Source organism: Choloepus didactylus, chromosome 9 (assembly GCF_015220235.1).
Source record: "Choloepus didactylus isolate mChoDid1 chromosome 9, mChoDid1.pri, whole genome shotgun sequence".
NCBI lineage: Eukaryota > Metazoa > Chordata > Mammalia > Pilosa > Megalonychidae > Choloepus > Choloepus didactylus.
The window spans coordinates 72,063,453-72,082,061 of NC_051315.1; the positions used below are offsets into that span (position 1 = coordinate 72,063,453).

Here is an 18,609-nt window from a genome sequence, read left to right on the forward strand (position 1 = left end):
TGTAGAATAGGAGGAAGGGAGCAAATACTATTTTTTTCCAGAAATGGAAAAAAATATTGACAAGACTGTGGGGACTTAGTCAATTCATCCCATGGCTACATGCTATAAGCATAGTGACTTACTTAAAGAGGAAAATGCGGAAAGGACAAAATACCAAATCATATCTCATAAGATTTTTTTTCTTAAAAATTAACTAGCAGCTGTGTTAGGAAAGGGCTTAGTTTTTAAACATAACAAAAAATTTATTATCTCAGCATTGTAATTCTAAGTAAATGGAGATATTAGATTGTGCATGTCATTTCAAAAAGTTTGCAGCATGATATTACTTGTTCCTCCAGAGCCACTCAAGATTACCATAAGCAGGTATGATTATCCCTTGGACATAGCTTTTGGAGTAGGGCACTCTTTCTCTCAAATGGAAAGGTCAATGTCTCTTTTACTTTTTCTTTTTAAAGTAAACTAATGTTGCTGGGTAAGAAAATAAAAGAAGTAATTTCAAGAGTGCAATGAATGAAGGGTTTGTGTTTAAATAGATCCCACAGCTTCATATATATTAAACCTGTGATGTCACTGAACATGTATATAATTTCTCATCGATTAGTGTTCTATGTCATAACAAAAGGAAGTAAGGAAGTTATTTGAAGCATAGCAAAATGTTTATTTTCTTGGCAGATCTGTGGCATTGTTCTCTTTATTCAAATACAGGATTTTTACTTTTTTTTCTCTTTGTCCCCAGTCACAGAATGCATCCCCTAAGCAAAGGAAGCAGAGCGTATACACACCACCTGCCATGAAAGGTACTGTTCAGGTACTGTTTCGGGTTGTCATGAGTTTTGAACTCATGGCTGGTAGGTTATCTGTTCTTAAGGACCATACATTGGATCATAAGCTAGCTCGAGTCTCAGCTCTATGCCTCAATAGTTGTGTGACTTATAGCAAAACGCTTTATCCATCTAAACCTTAGTTTCATCAAGTGTAAAATAGGTGGTTGAAGAAGGTAACTAGAGATGTCTCAGAATCAAAGCTTGGAAATTCAGAGCTTCCAGAATAATGACAAAAATACTTTTTTTTTTTTTCCACCCTTTCTCACATACTTTCTTTGAAAGGATTTTCCCAAAAGCCCTAATTACTCTTTCCAGTGTTGACAGATGATTATCATTTTTTTCTTTGCTTAAACAAAGCAATGTGACTTGAATTTTCAGCCGATTTAATGTTATCTATTGCCTCATTGCCTTGTGGTAGAAGCAGCTCCAAAGAAACCCAAATGAACAGCTATTAGCTGTACATTTAACAGCTGTGGAAATCATAGCTAAGAATGCTATTTCAGATTCTGGCATTTCCCCAGAACACTTTCCCTCAAATTGGTACAGCTAAAAGAGTATCTAAGAGCATCAGTATTTTGACCAATATCAGTTCCAGGGAAGGCTTATTTTGTTTCTCACACAAAAATGTTGCTGACATGAGTCAGAGCCCAATCCAGTAGCTCATGTTCCAGCCAGGCGCGGGGGCCACTGGCCCAGTGGTTCATCAGCAGTCATCCAGCTCAGCTTCAGCTGCAGGAGAGGCCAGCTGAGCAGCTTCCTCTGAAGTCTGGAGAGATGTCTAATTTGGGAGTGAAATTTTCCACTCTGTATTCTCCCTAGATTTGGAGCCTTTTCAGGGAGATGGGATATAAATGGACACATTAATAGCTACTTTCAGTAAACTTCCTTCCTGTGCAGCTATAAAGCAATATGTTTGTTTATTCATAAGACTGTAGTAAATAATACAGTCATCAGCATTGTAGTCTATTCCAGCGTAATTTTTGGGATTATGAAACATACTTCTTTGAAGATAAGTGTAATTAAGTTGAATGTATTTTCTCCATTATAAGTGATTTTGTTCTTTCAAGACACATTGGCTTGGCATGAATGGGCAACAATGAAAGTTATATGTTCACTCATTTAACAATTTCCTCTCTTCTATTCTGGGTTATCTTGACAAAATAAAGTAACATTTCTCTCATGTTCTCAGAGAATATAGTATTATTTTTAAAGGAAAATCTTAAAATCAAGGCCCCAAGGGCTCAAGATTTTCATTATATTTAGCTTTCAAATATCATAAGAATGTGGGATCCTAACATTTAGGGAAGCTAAATAAAGATAACATTTTCACATATAACCTTACTATCGTCAAGCCCTCCAAGACAGTCATTCAGTGACAGTCATTTTTGGTCATGTCTTAAACGCTTGAGGAAGCACAATAATTCTTTCAAGAGCCTATCTTGGTGTTTTTAGGTCCTCGTTTATAGCCAGTAAATATGTAGCTAAGACTCCTGCTTACAATAAAAGAAAAAAGAAAGCTAAATCCACATGTTTTATTCAGTCTACCTGCCTGCAAAAGCTAGAAATAAATATTTCCAGACAAAATTAAGCAGTGGTAACATATGGTACATTGTGAGACTTCAGTCATAAGAAGGATGAATGAGCAAAAGAAATGTTATTGAGATACTAAATACAAGAATACAATTGTTCTGAAATGTAGAATCCTTTAAATTATAGTGGAACATGCAATTACTGAGTAAAAGTGTTTACTGGGAGAGACAGCAGATCTGAGAAAAAATCACTATGACTACAAGGCCAATTAGGGCTTCAGGAAGGACCCAGAAGTAACTATTAGTTAACAATGACAATAACACCACCACAAGCCGGAATTCTTCCTTCCTTTCTCTTGGGTTGTGAGGAGCTACTGGTTACAGAGCCCAAAGTGACAGAAGGGGAGAGATGCTGGGCTCCACCTATATTGTTAATCTATTTCATTATTTCATATTATTCACATTAATCCACAGACTAATATCCTATCTGCTAAACTCATTTACTTCTCCCTCTTTAAGTTATTATATACTAATGGCTACTTCAAGTTTCAGGAAACGGACACGATGAGGTTACTTCTTGGGATAAATATTTGCTAGGAAGGTACCAGGGGAAGTAATAGAGCTGAGGAAAAAACATCTCAACAGGCACACTCTCAGAACTGCCAGGCCGATGACTCCCAGATTCATATCTCCAGTCCTAACATAGCTCCTGAACTTCAGACTCCCATTTCCAACAACCTATTGAGCATCTTCATTTGAATGTTATTAGACTTCTCAAATTTAATATGTCCCAAACCAAACACATTGGCTCTTTTTCTAGTTTTCCCTATCTCAGTAAGTCATACTTAGCTGTTGAGAACAAAAACCTTTGCGTAATCCTTGACTCCTCTCCCTTATCCAATCCATCATCTACTCTTGTTAAACTAATTTCAACATACACAGCTCATCCAACAACTTTTCATGTACTCCACTGCTACTCTCTTGTCCAAACCAGCATTATTTCTTGCCTGGACTGCTGAACTAGCCTTCTTATGGGTCTCCCTGCTTCCACTATTGCCTCTTTACAATCTATTTTCAATACAGAAGCCAGGATACTTCCTCTAATTCACAAATATGATCAGGCCATTTTCCCAATAAAAATGCACCAATGCCCTCCTATCACATTCAGGATAAAATTAAAATCCTACCATGGATATAAGTCTCTGAATGACCTGGCACCTGACCTCCCTCTCTGACTTCATGTCCTTTCATGCTTGCCCAGTGGGTTCCAGCTTCATGGACTTCTTTGCTATTTTTTGAACATACAAAGCACATTTCCATTTCAGGTCATTTGCATTTTCCATTTACTCTGCCTGGAATGTTCTTTCCTCAGTGACCTCATGGGTAACTCAGCTGGTGTTACCTCCTCGGGAAAGTCTTCCTTTCCTGAACAGCCTATTAAACACAGCAACTCCTTTTTCCATCTTCGCTGTCTCCTAATGCTGCCTAATTTTTTTCCATAGCAATCATCATGGTGTACCTAGCATGAGGTTTCTATGAGCAGTTTTCTTTACTTGAGTATTTCCAGTACCTGGAGCAGTGCCTGACACATAGTAGGTACCCAATAGATACTTATTGAATGAATGAATTGAGAATTCCAATCACATTGTCATCTTAGAGGCTGGTATCTCCTGAGCCTTTCTCTTCTGACTGATATACTTATGAGCCTGCTTCTTATTCTCTTTGCTTCTATTTGCCTGAATCTCCTTCTGTTCTTGTGTTCCAACTTCTCTATATGCTTCCATTTTTTTCTGTGTTTACTTTTTTGCATTCCTCTTCAGTCAAAGAAAAAGTATCATTTGGTCAATTAGTTACCATTCAGTATGGTGCATAAGTTGGACTGGATTCTTAAGAAGGGTCAAGTCATAGACCACTGGCCATTTGGGTGGTTGCTTTTGGCTAGGGCATGGTTCATGGATAAATTAGTCTGTGGGCAAGGTGGCAGGATAATATGACACAAACATGGGAATCTAAGAAGAAAGAGTTGGTGTTTCCTGGATCATCTGGCACATTTTCACCTAGAGAGTAAGAATGGAACTAATAGTTGATCTGGCTGTCTTTCTATTCACAGCATTATAGGCACTCAAAGTTGTCAAGGACTTTAAAGGTTGAAGTGCAAGTCTCCAGTGATGACTGAATTTTCTCTATTGCATCTAACCTCAGGGTAATAAAATAGTTATGCTCTCTTGAGGATACTAATATATTAAGCCTGGCATAGAGCCAGATAATCAAAAGTGATTCTGATGTAGCAGGTCTACAGATAAACCAGATTCAGTTATTCAGTCATCTACTTAATATGCCTTTCTTGTGTCATAGATAGATATCTCATGGAACTCTCAAAATCAACATGTTCAAAACTGAGCTTTCAATCTTCCCCACACCAAATCAATTTCTCCTCCACTATTTCCCTTCTCAGGAAGTAGCATTTGCATCTGTGGGTGCTAATTCCAGAGTTTGGGGGGCCTCCAGTCACTCTTCCCTCCCCTTACTTTCACTCTACAACAGTCCAGCACCAGGTCTTGTGGGTAGCTGTCTCTTAGTATCTTTCCCATCCACCTTCTTCTCTCACTCAAGGTCACCTCCATAATTCAAGTCACAAGCATCTCTTTGCCAGAATATAACCATCACCCTCCAATCAGTCTTTCTCCTCTCAACTCCCACGTTTTCTATGCTGTAGCCAAAGTGAACTTTTAAAATAGAAAAGTGATCATGTCACTTACTAGGTTAAACCCTTCAATGGCTACCCACTACCCTCCAAAAAAAAAAAATCCTAATTACAGAACAAAGTTTTCAAAGCTTACTGCCCTATCACTCCAATCTGCCTCTCATTCCCTCACTCACAAGGCATGATTTCAGCTTCCAAGTGCACCAAGCTCTTCCCTGTTTGCACACATTCTTTCTTTGGTCAAAATGTTCTCCTCCTTTTCCTCATTCTTCTCCTGGCTAACTTCTGCTCATCAGTCAAGATCTTAATGGTCAGTTCCCAAGTTCTCCCTAACCATCCATTCTAAGCTCTCTATGGTTTAAACTCTCTATTGATCCTATCATTATAAATTCTCTATAGATCCTGTATTTCCTTCATTGCATGTAATGTATCTATTTATTTCATGTCTATCTCTCCAACTAGATAAGAAGTGATCTATATAGCATGACCATCGTCTATTTTGTTCACTACAATATCTGCAGGATTTAACCATGTTTGTGAAACAAGCAGTGTTCATAAATATATTTTTAAATAAATTTTAAAAAATACACTACTACTCTGGTATTGGTAAATGAACCACTTCCCAAGGAAACCTACTTTCTCTCTGGGCATCTGGTTATTAGAAAGATCTTTTCTATATTGAGGACCCCAGGAATTTGTTCTCATGGATTCTTGTATATTTTGCTGCTATTTGTGGCTAATTTTTAAATTACAGCTATCTAAATATTTGATGATGTCTATCAGGTCCTCATCTCATCCTTAGTTTTCTTTTTTACTTTATAGGTTAAAATATCTAGACTCTAATTACTCCTGGCATTTAGTACTTTCACATTCATTCTTGATCTAATAAACTCCAGTTTGGCTATATCATTACAGAGGCACATCATTCAAAATAAACTTATTATTTAAGATGTGATCTGACCAGAACAGAGTGGACATTTCAGCTATGGCTTTTACCTCCTTCATCTCAGATAATTTAATTCTATTAATACAACCCAAAATCTCATTAGTTTTTCAGGCAGCTATACACATTGTTGACAAATAGTGAGTTGATACATATCCAAATTTTCAGGTCTTTTCCTCTACTGCTTTTAAGCTGTATGACTCACCATCCAGATCCAGTCCTCATTTAAAAAAAAATACATACATATATATATATATGTGTGTGTATTTTTTTTTTTTAAGCCAAAAAGCAAGATTTTGCTGTCATCTCTATTGAATTTCCTCTTCTTAGATCAGGTTATTATATCAGCATGTCATGGTATTTTGTATCCTGATTCTCTTATTCATTCTGTTTTCTTTTATCCTAATTGTGTATCATCCACAGGTATGATAAACTTATCTTTATATTTCTTATCTAAGACCTTAGTAAACATATCGAACAGAGCAAGGCTAAGAGAGAGGGCTCTGCAGCATATATATCTCTCTCTCTAGATGACACCAAACCCCTTGAATGCTACATACAACCAATTCTCAAATAAAGAAACCCTATCCAGATTCCATCTCTTAAGACCAAAAGACATCATGGGCACTCTTGTGAGAAACATTTGTATTTCAGATACCCTGTATTGATCACATTCTTCATTTACAGAGATAAGTCATAAATTTATAATGCATATTATGCATACAAATGACAAAAGTTGAAGTTTGCCTAGTAAAAGACTTACTTTTCTATTACCTTGTGTAAGATAGTGCTTTATGATTACCTAAGTGGAACGTTCCGAGTATTATCAGAAAAATGACAGCTGGCTATCCATGTGGATTTTTTGGTGTTTATATGGTGCTCAGCTCTATAATTTATAGAACAGCCAATTAAATTATTGGATAGCTTGAATCACGTTTTCAGAAAAACAAAGCAAGCTTGAATCTTGGGACAGGAAATAGCTGACTCATTTCCACCCCCACTTTGTCGTGTGTGTGCGTTTTACTGGAATGCAAATGTCTTCTACTGAAGAAAGCAAAGCAAGTACTATCCATTTAAAAGAAAATCTGAACATTAAAGCAGCTGACTGAAAAACGGCTTTGTATAGCAGAACCCATTAGTATTATATTACCATTCTTAATGCATAGCAAGTCAGTTTTCATTTACTTCTGAAAAACATCTTCTTCTTCCCCTTTTTGTGCTTTCTTGTAAAAGAAAATTTTAGCTACTTCACTGTCCAGAAATTGTTCTTTTGGTTTGTGAAACAGGTCTTCTTTGAATGCTTGAAGTATTTTATCTCTTAAGTTTTGTTTTCCCTCTAAGGATGACTGTGCAGTAAATGCAAATAAGGAATAACCCAGGCAGGGAAGTAAATCAAACAAGCCTAAAAAGAAGGCTGAAGTGGCTTCTGAAGGATGGTGATGACAGTAGCCACGTGACATGTAATATTAACTGAAGGGATAATCCTCAAATCAAGGAAAGCTCCTGATCATGGTAGCTTCTTAGGACCCAGCATGAAAGGGCATAGACATTGGGGCGTAAGCATTCAGGGCTCAGACTTCAGCACCACCACTTCGTGGATGCATGAACTTTGGAAAGTCACCCAGTTAATCTAAGTCTCTGTTCTCTCATTGGTAAAATGAGATGATACCCAACACAAGGGATTGCTACAGGGACAAAATGATGCAATACGTGTAAATAAAATGCTTAGAACAGCACTTGAAATGTGGAGACTATCTTGATTTATTATTCTACCCCTGCAGTAAGAAGCAGGCACACTCCTCCTCTGTTTCCACTGAGCCTGGCAGAGTAGAGGAGCAAGGATGGGTGAGGGATAGAAGAAGGATAAAGGGACTTGGAGGACAAGGAAATATCTGTCAGAGTTTTGCTCTCATTCCAATGGTGTCCCAGTTTGCTAATGCTGCCAGAATGCAAAATACCACAAATAGATTGGCTTTTATAAAGGGGGTTTATTTGGTTACAAGTTTAAAGTCCCAAGGCCATAAAAGTGTCCAAACTAAGGCATGAACAAGAGGATACCTTCACTAAAGAGTGGTAGATGGTGTCCAGAACACCTCTGTCAGCTGGGAAGGCATGTGGCTGGTGTCCGCTGGTCCTGGGCTGTGTTTCAGCTCCTCTGTCAGCTCCTGTGCATCCTTAGCTTAGCATCTCCAAATGTCCTTCTTTCTACAACTCCAGGCATCTCTGAGCATCTCTGTCAGCTCCCAAGCATCTCTCCAAAAGTCTCTCTCAGCTGCTCTGAGCTACTGCTGTCTGTGATCTCTCTTATAGGACTCCAATGATTTAATTAAGACCCACCCTGAATGGGCAGGGTCCATGTCTCCATGGAAACAACCTAATCAAAAGATTAATGTCTGCCCTCACAAGACTACATGGGGAACATAATATATCCAAACCACAAACGGGAATTGAAAAGTCAGGTTTAGAGGTACCTGGTTCTAAGAACCAGGTGGATTAACAAAACTTGCCATTTTTGCAACATTCACCACCTTTTTAGTACTAGCCTCAAGCATCTTTGCAGTGTTTATCTCTGACATCTTTTTAACAAAATCCAGTTTTTCATTCATTTCAGATCCTCAGACACTATATCTTCTTTTTCTCAGCTAATCTCTCTCTCACAGGTATTTACATGAATAAATCTTGCATTTCAAAAAAGCCTAAGACCAAAATTAATAATGGTTCCTGGGAATTGGGGAGTGCTAAAGCAGATTATAGAATAAATATTTCTAGCCAGAGGGTGAGCAGGAAATCATACCCTGTAAGTCTGGTCTATAATGAGTAACCCTAGATAAATTAATGATGACATTGAATTGTGATCAGTTGACTATTTCTTATTTCAAGCCTCTTATTATTGTGATGCAGAATACTCAAAAGAATAAACCAACTGTAATTTCCTGTTCTCATCACCCCCTCCACAGTGAAAATAGGAGGCAGGAATAGAAGGTAGCGAGATCTTTTAGCTTCTCCTCATTAGCCCATCTCTACCAAACTGCTTTCTGTTTTTAACATTTCTGTCTGGTATTCTCCAGGTATTCATCACATTTGACTTTCTAAATCCTGAGTATTTGGTTTGTGCTGGCTCAGAGTATTTACTGTGTAGGGTGGGGTTTATTATGCAACTGAAGAAATATTTAACAGATTTCTAGATAACAAGGAACATTCTAAATATAGACAAGTCTTGCTGCTTTCTTGTTTTTTTATGCTTCTATTTCCATATCCACTTCCTTTATGTGTCTGTAATTTCTTCCACTGAGTTTTAACCATCCTCATATCTTCGAATGCACAGGGCAGGTCAGATTGAGAGCTGATCTGGGAATGTACCTTTCTAGAAAGTTAGTAAGTTGTCTTTTTTCTTTTCTACTCTAAGATCAACTTTAAGATATAGTGAAGCAAAAGGAAAATTCCAGAAAGCATGAATGCATTTCATATTTTATGGCTTTATCGTGGATTATTAGGTAAAGAGTTCTAAAGGGCCTTTTAGATGAATTAAATTACAAATTTGAAATTTGGGACAAATAACTCTATTAATCTCATATGGTGCTATTTACACATTTGAGGAGAACACCATTTGGCAATACAGTTCCCCTCGTTTTTTTATACTGTATAACTTAGCAAGTTTTAAATCAATATTTTTGTTTACATCCCTCTGTATAAATAATATAAAACTTTAATATTGTTTCCTGTCTTAGAAGTGTGGGAATTTATTTCTGCATGTGATTTGAACAGATAAATCAAGACTCCATGTCTTTAGGTCCTTCAGAAATATGCAAATGGAAAAATCCAATTATGTAATTACTAATATTTACTGCCACATATCATATATGGGTCTCTACCATGTATCAAGCTGTGCATTAACGTGGTGTAGATGCAGAGATGAAAAGCAAAGTCTTGGCCCTCTGGAGACCAGTTTAGAGGAGAAGACACACAAGTAGAAAGCTATATTATACCATGGTAAACCTTTTAATTAGGATTTGAACCAAGCTTTCAGAGGATGTGAAAAGAGCCACACTAGGCCTGATGGATAGGAAGGTGAGGTCACTTTCAGATCACAGAAGGAACAGGCTTATTTGCAGTTTTCTGGGAAGTAAAATGGAGTTGGGCAAGGAAAAATGGAACACATGGCCCATCATTGTCATTTCATTCCTCCTGCTATTGCAAACTTGCAATATCTTTAAGATGATGCTATGATACGGAGAGCTAAATCCTGAATGAATAATCAAAAAGACCTGTGTTGCCATGCAAAGTCTAAATAGCCCCTGCTACTGGGGATTGAATCATGTCCCCCACAAAAGGCATGCTCATTTCCCAACCCCTGGTCCTGTGGGTGTGAACTCTTTTGTAAATAGGTCCTATGAAGATGTTATGAGTTAAGGTGTGCCCAAACTGAATGAGGGTGGGCCTTAATCCAATATGGCTGAAGTCCCTATAAGCAACGGAAATTGGACACAGAAGAAGAAAAGCCATGGGGAGCAGTCAGAAGCTGGAAGTCAATGGAACCTGGAAGAGAAAGGAAAAGGTGCTGTCTTGTGCATTGCCATATTACAGAAAAGCCAAGGAACCCCAAAGATTGCCAGCAGGCCAGAAGATACCAGCCTCAGAAGGAAGTAAGCCTTCTAGCCTCTGAAACTGTGAGCCAACAAATCCCTGTTAAGCCAACCCTTTTATGGTTTTTGTTTTAGCAGCTAGGAAACTAATATATCCACTAATGGGGAAATCCTAGTGCATAGGATTCCATTTGAAAAATTCCAAATCACACGTTGTCTTTCCTATTAATGTCACTTTTAAAACAGAGTAAATCGCAGCTCAAATTCTACTTTTTAAAAATAAACTTTATTTTTTAGAATAGTTTTGGATTTACAGAAAAATTGTAGAGATAGAATTCCTATATATCCTGTACCCAGTTTCCCGTTATTTACATCTTATATTAGTATACTACATTGTTTTACAACTAATGAACCAACACTGATACATTGTTATCAACTGAAGTCCACAATTTATTCATATTGTTTAGTTTTTTTTTTAACTAATGTCTTTTTTCTGTAATCCTCTGTCATATTCTCTCCTAGTGTCTGATCTTCTGAATTCTATTGACTTCTGGCTTTTACATCTGGCTTCTGGCTGTGTCCAAATCTCCTCTCTTTATAAGGCCTCCTGTCACACAGATTAAGGTTCACCCTGATTCAGTTTGGCTTCATCTAAATTAGGATCTTTGAAGATCCTATTCACAAATGAGTCCACATCTTAACTAATAAAAACATTTTCAAAGGTCCTGTTTAGAAATAGAGTCACAGCCACAGGAATGTGGATTAGACTTGAACATTTTGTTCATGATGCAATCCCAGCAAGGGATGAGTAAGATTTTGATATGAGTGGATTCTAGACAAAGGGTTAAGGCACAGAATGTGAAAGAGCATGTGAGTTCTGAAAATCGTAAGGCTGTGGAGTGAATCCTTGGGAGAGAGAACCCTGGAGAGATACTGGGGACTTGTCAAAGGTTCTGTGCTTCATGTGCTAAAGTGTTGGGACTTTATCCTGAGGCAACAGAGAATTTTTGGATAATTCTCAAGAGTTACTTGATATATTACCATCATCTCCTGAGTGCTTTGAAAATATGGGGGAAGGGAGTTAAGGGGCAAAAGAACTGATTCACGGAATTAATTTATAAAAATGAGGCTACATTAGATTTTCTTTGCCTCAGTTCATGTGCCTGTTTCCAATATTCTAATTTATTTAAGGATGGCTAACTCCTAGAACCAACCTTGCTTTATTTTTTCTTTAGTGAATTTAAGACTTTTGCATAATGGTTATGACTTGTGATAAGTTGCAATACTAAGCAAATGATCTTCCAAAATAAATTAATTGAAATCCAATTAATGTCATAGTAAATTGAGAAATTGGTTCTTATTGGGAAAAAATTAAGATAGGATTATATTCTTCACCAACTTGTGCAAGTCTATACAATTTTCTAAATATTTCCCCTCATAAAAACTTAAATATGCTTACTGTAAGATAATTTGAATAACAGTTTCATTAATTGCTTTCTCATTACATTTTCATGACGAAATAACCTGTATTTCAACTGTGGCAGAGCTACTGCATTCTATTAAGTGTTTTTTGTGAGACAGTAGAGGTTATCAGCATTGCTATCAGTATGCAAATATTTATTAAACTCCAACTCTGTGCAAAGCTCTGAACTCGGTACTATGCTAAACAAAAAAACTACCAAGTCCTAAATTACCTGAGGTCAAATTTTGAGGGAGATTTACAATTTTGGCTATTTATTAAGAGAAAAAATGCCAAATAAGAGTGTCCAAAAGTTACAGCTTCAGGAAATTACTAAGTGCACAACATAAAAATGATGTAATAAGCATTGCATTTATGGTGTGTATTCTATATTACATCCTTTCCGGTATTATTTCCAGTGGGAGCCAGGCTATGCTTTCCTTTTCTTTGATATGCCTACCAAAGCTAATTTTTTTTAACAGAAATTTTATTCACTTCACTCTGGAATGACTGTAACATTTTACTCTCAAAAACAAATTAAAAATGGGTCTTATTAACTTCCACAATGTATCGTAGGGTGAAGTTCTCACATGTTTACATCAATATAACACCCAAAAGACAACCTCAATTTTAAATAGAGCTGGAACCAGAATTGAAAAAGGTCTTTGAGAGCTTGAAATGACAATCACTTTACTTGCCGCTTCTGAATCAGAGGCCATCACTCAGTCTATTATTAAATATTTAATTCTTAGAAGCTTATTGGTTTTCCTAGACACTGGCAGGTCAGTGGCAAATGTAAAAGGAAGTAAGGCAGTAGCAGCAACAAGTAAAATAACTGCAGGAGACATGAGAGCAGGCTGTCCGGTCAGGGAAGAAGTAGAAACATTACAAAGTTTACATAACTTCATCACTGTAGTGGACAGAAGATAATCAAAACAATGACCCAGAGTGACTAAGAAAAAAGCTGCACTATTTTTTTATTTTCATAGTATTTTAATACTTTCTTTTTAATTAGAGAAGTTATGGGTTTACAGAGCAATCATGCAAAAAATACAGGATTCCCATATACTCCCCACCACCAACACTTGCATTGGTGTGGAAAGTTTGTTACAATTGACGATAACTTTCTTTCGTAATTCTATTTTTTAACAGTAGTTACATTTGTTACAACGGATGAAAGATTATTAAAGTAGTACTATTAATTTATTACCCATAGTTTACGTAGGGGTATTTTTCCCCCATATTCCCGACCTATTTTTTTTTTCTTTTGCGTGTCTTTTTATTTTATTACTCATCTACCCATACACTGGATAAAGGGAGTGTCAGTCAGAAGGTTTTTACAATGACACAGTCACATAATAAAAGCAATAAAATTACACATTCTTTATCAGAGGTCAAGTCTACTGGGATTACAGTTCAGCAATTTCAGATGTTTCCTTCTGGCTATTCTGATACACTAGAAACTGAAAAGAAATATCTATATAATGAGTCAGCAGTCATAATCATTTGTCAGATTCTAATTTCCCAGTTACACCTCTTTCCTCTCATTTGTTCATTCTCTCAATATTCAGGGTTATCTGAGCAATGACCATTTTAGGTTATTCACGCTGGAAAGGGGTGTTGACCTTATGGGGTAGAGGAATGGAACTGGTTGAAGTTCTTGGAAAGACTGGTACCTCTGGGTTTCAGGGTTTATCTGGTATAGCAACAATCTGGAGACCTTAAGTTTCTGAAAAAATAAATTTATTAAAAAAATACATGTATGAACTCTTAGATGGAGCCCAGGGTATTCTTTAGGTTTTTCAGGAATACTGTTGGTTGGGACTTAGCATTCTGTGGCAGTTTGCAATATCTGGTTGATGCTTGCATAAGAGTAACCTCCAGAATGACCTCTCATTTCTATCTGAAATCTCTTAGCCACTGAAATTTTATTTTGTTTCATTTCTTTTCCCCCTTTTGGTCAAGAAGGCATTCCTGCGAGGCCAAGGCCAGGCTCATCTCTGTGAGTCATCACATCCTGCACTGCCAGGAAGACTTACCCAGGGTGGGGAGGGTAGTGAGTTTATGTGCAGAGTTGGCTTAGAGAGAGAGGCTACATCTGAGCAACAAAATAGTTCTCTGGGGGTGACTCTCAGGCATAATTTTAAGTAGGCTTAGCTTCGTCATTGCAGAAATAAGTTTCATAAGGGCAAGCCTCAAGATTGAGGGGTTGCCTTATTAAATTGGGAGTCCCTAGTGCTTAAGAGAATATCAGGAATTCCCCAGGTGGGGAATTGTAATAGTTCCAAATTTTTTTCTCCAGTCCCTCAAAAGGACTTGCAAACACTTTTTTATTTTCTGCCCCAAATATTCAGGAATATATCAGGTACTACATTGACCTGTACAGAGTAACAAGCTCTCATTCCCTATTCTAGGTTCCATGTAATTAGGATGTTTAAATACAATGACCAGAGAGGTTAGATTAGATAGTGTGCTACATAAAATTTAAATATTGGATGAAATAAACATCTCTTCCTTTTGGTCTCACACAAAAGTTGGAGTTTTAAAATATAGACATATCATCCTTTACCCTGTATTCTGATTTACCTTAGTGTTAAACAAATCAGCTTCATTCATATCGCTAATTGAAGTCTGATCTCTTTTTCAGCTTCTTTAACAGTTCCTGTATAGAGTAATGCTGACTTTCAGAGCTGCAGAACTCGAACTCTGAGTCTCGGGTGTCACACAGATACCCAATGTTCCAGGGAACTACCAGGTTGTACACAAAGAGCACAGCATCTCAGAACTTAGAAATAATAGTTAAAATTCCAGAATAAATTTGACTGCTGTAAGAGGTTACAATGTAGGAACCTTTAAAGCTTTATTGAACATTCTGTAGTCCTTAATCATTGATTACCCAATCCCCTAATAACCTATGCTCTTGAATTCAATTCTCAGAGTTTTCTCATTATATTTAGTTCATATTAATGAGATCATACTGTATTTGTCCTTTCCCTCCTGGCTTATTTCACTCAACATAATGCCCTTATGGTTTTTTCACCTAGTTGCATGCCTCACAACTTCATTCTTTTCTGCAGCTTCATAATATTCCATTGTATGTGTACACCAGTCACCCTTCCATTCAACAGCCGATGTACCCTTGGGCCACCTCCATCCATTGGCAATTGTGAATACTGCCTCCATAAACAGCAGTGTGCAAATGTCTATTCCTGTCCCTGCTTTCAGTTCTTCCAAGTATATACCTAATAACAGGGCTGCAGGATCATATTGCAACCCTATACTTAGCCTCCTGTGGAACCACCACACTGCCCTCCAGAGGGGCTTCCATTCTACTTCCCCACCAACAGTGAATAGGTATTACTCTCTCTACACATCTTGTCCAGCACTTGTATCTTTCTGTTTATTTTTCAACAGTTTTACTCACACACCATACAATCCATCCTAAGTATACAATGAAGGTCTCCTAAGTGTAATCACATAGTTATGCATTCACCACCACAATCTATATGTGAACATTTCCATTTCTTCCACAAAGAAAGAAGAGAAATAAAAAAAAAAAAAAAGGAGAAATAACAACAAAGATTCCATACCTCCTTATACTCCCTTGACATTTAGCTTTGGTATACTGCCTTTGTTATACTCAATGAAAGAATATTGCAGTGTCACTATTGACTATAGATCCTCATTTGGATTTATTGTATTTTTTTCATATACCATCCAATTTTTAACACCTTGCAATGGTGACATTCATTTGTTCCCCGTCATGTAAAAATTTTCTTATATTTGTACATTTAATCACCAACATGGCTCATCTAGGTTTTGCTAAATTCTACAATTCCAGATTTTATCCCCATCTTCCCTTCTGGTATCATACATGCCCCCAGCCTTCCTCTTTCAACCACATTCATACTCAACTTTGTTCATTATTCTTACAATATAGTGCTACCATCACACAGTATTTGCTATCCATTTCTGAATCTTTACAGTCAATTTTGTTGAACATTCTATACTCCTTCAGCATCAAATACCCAATTTTTACCCTCTTTCTATCTCCTGTTAATCTATGTTCTCAACTTTTAACTCTTAGAGTTTGATCCTTATAGTTAGTTCTTATCACTGACAAATGGTACAGACTTGTCCTTTTGTTTATGGCTTATTACGCTCAACATAATGTCCCCAATTTTCATCCACGTTGTTGTGTGTGTCATGACTTTATCCCATCTTACAGCAGCGTAAAATTCCATTGTATGTACATACCACAGTTTGTTTATCCAGCCATCAGGTGATGGACATTTGGGCTGTTTATATCTATTGACAATCATGAATAATACTGATACAAACACCGCTGTTCAAATATCTGTTTGTGTCCCCGCTTTCAATTCTTCCAAGTATATACGTAGTAATGCGATGATAGATCATAAAGCAATTCTATACTTAGCTTCCTGAGGAGCTGACAAACTGCCTTCCAGAGCAGCTGCACCATTCTACATTCCCACCTACAGTGAATAAGCTTATTTCTCCACATCCTCTCTAGCACTTGTAGTTTTATGTTTTGTTTTGTTTTTGATAATGGCCATTCTGGTAGGTGTGAGATAATATTTCACTGTAGTTTTGATTTGCATTTCCCTAATAGCTAGTGAAATTGAGCATCTTTTCAAGTTTTAGAACCATTTGTATTTACTCTTTGGAAAAGTGTCTATCCATATCTTTCATCCATTTTTCAGTTGGGTTGTTTGTCTTTTTGTTGTTGAGTTGTATTATCTCTTTATATTTTCTGGATATTAAACCCTTATCAGATATGTGGTTTCCAAATATTCTCTCCCTTTGAGTAGGCTTCCTTTTTACTCTCTTGACAAAGTCCTTTGATGCACAAAGGTACTCAGTTTTGAGGAGATCCCATTTATCTATTTTTTCTTTCATTGCTTGCACTTTGAGTCTAAGAAATCACCTCCTACCACAGGGTCTTTGATAGTTCCCTACATTTTCTTCTAAAAGTTTTATGGTCTTAGCTCTAATGTTTAGAACTTTGATCCATTTTGAGCTAATTTCTGTATAAGGTGTGAGATATGGGTCCTCTTTCATTCTTCTGGATATGAATATCCAATTTTCCAAGACCATTTGTTGAAGAGGCTGCTTTGTCCCAGTTGAGTGGACTTGGCTACCTTATCAAAAATCAATTGTCCATAGATGAGAGAGTCTATTTCTGAACACTCAATTTGATTCCATTGGCCAGTGTAACTTTCTTTATACCAGTCATGCTGTTTTGATCACTGAAGCTTTGTAATATACTTTAAAGTCAGGTAGAGTGAGACCTCCAATGTCATTTTTCTTCCTCAAGCTATTTTTAGTTATTTGGGACACCCTACTCTTCCATGATTATTAGTTTTTGTATTTCTGTAAAGTATATTGTTAGGATTTTAATTGGTATTGCATTGACTCTATAAATCAATTGGGTAGAATTGACATATTAACTATATTTAGTCTTCCAATGCATGAACACAGTATGTCCTCCCATTTTTTTAAGATCTTCCTTGATTTCTTTTAGCAATATTTTGTAGTTTTCTGTGATAGGGGTTTTGTTTTTTTTTAAACCCCACTTAGTTACGATGCATTATTATTTTTTGTTTTTTTGTTCTTTTTTTCTTTTTTTTTTATTGAGATTGTTCAGATACCATACAACTATCCAAAGATCCAAAGTGTACAATCAATTGCCCATGGCACCACCATACAGCTGTGCATCATCAACACAATTATTTTTTTTTCAACTTTAGAACATTTTCACTACTCCAGAAAAGAAACAAAGACAAAAAAAGGAAACTCACATCCTCCCATACCCCTAACCATGTGCCCCCCCCTCCATTATTGATTCATAGTTTTGGTATAGTACATTTGTTACTGCTGATGAAAGAATGTTAAAATACTACTAATTGTAGTATATAGTTTGCAATAGGTATATATTTTTTCCCCATATGCCTCTCTATTATTAACCTCTAGTTATAGTAACATACATTTGTTCTAGTTCATGACAGAGATTTCTAATATTTGTAAAGTTAATCATGGGCATTGTCCACCACATGATTCACCGTTTTATACATTCCCATCTTTTAACCTCCAACTTTCCTTCTGGTGACATGCATGACTCTGAGCTTACCCTTTCCACCACCTTCACATACATGCTTTTTAGCACTGTTAGGTATTCTCATTACATGCTACCATCACCCCTGTCCATTTCCAAATATTTAAGTTCACCCTAGTTGAACATTCTGCTCATAATAAGCAACCACTCCCCATTCTTTAGCCTCATTCTATATCCTGGTAACTTATATTTCAGGTCTATGAGTTCACATATTATAATTAGTTCATATCAATGAGACCCTGCAATATTTGCTTTTATGTGTCTGTCTTATTTCACTCAATGTAGTGCCCTCAAGATTTCTTCATCAACCCATTTCTTTTAAGATGGTTTTGTTCACACACTATACATTCCGTCCTAAGTAAACAATTGTTGGTTCCCCGTATAGTCACGTGTTTATGTATTGAGCACCATCACCACTCTCTATGTAAGGA

The 18,609-nt window shown here is 36.8% G+C and overlaps 1 protein-coding gene across 3 annotated transcripts in view; it reads left to right on the plus strand.

The window, feature by feature from the left end:
• PPP1R1C (protein phosphatase 1 regulatory inhibitor subunit 1C) overlaps nucleotides 1-18,609 on the plus strand; it is a 163,378-nt gene that overhangs the window by 79,244 nt on the left and 65,525 nt on the right. For 2 of the 3 annotated variants that reach the window (XR_005218864.1, XM_037850022.1), the window contains exon 4: nucleotides 737-797. Coding sequence is in view for 2 of the 3 variants with exons in the window: in XM_037850022.1 (XP_037705950.1) it covers nucleotides 737-797 (61 nt within the window). In the remaining variant the exon portion in view is untranslated. Of the gene's footprint in view, nucleotides 1-736; nucleotides 809-18,609 lie in introns of all 3 variants that reach the window. The other variant, XM_037850023.1, reaches the window with a different exon arrangement.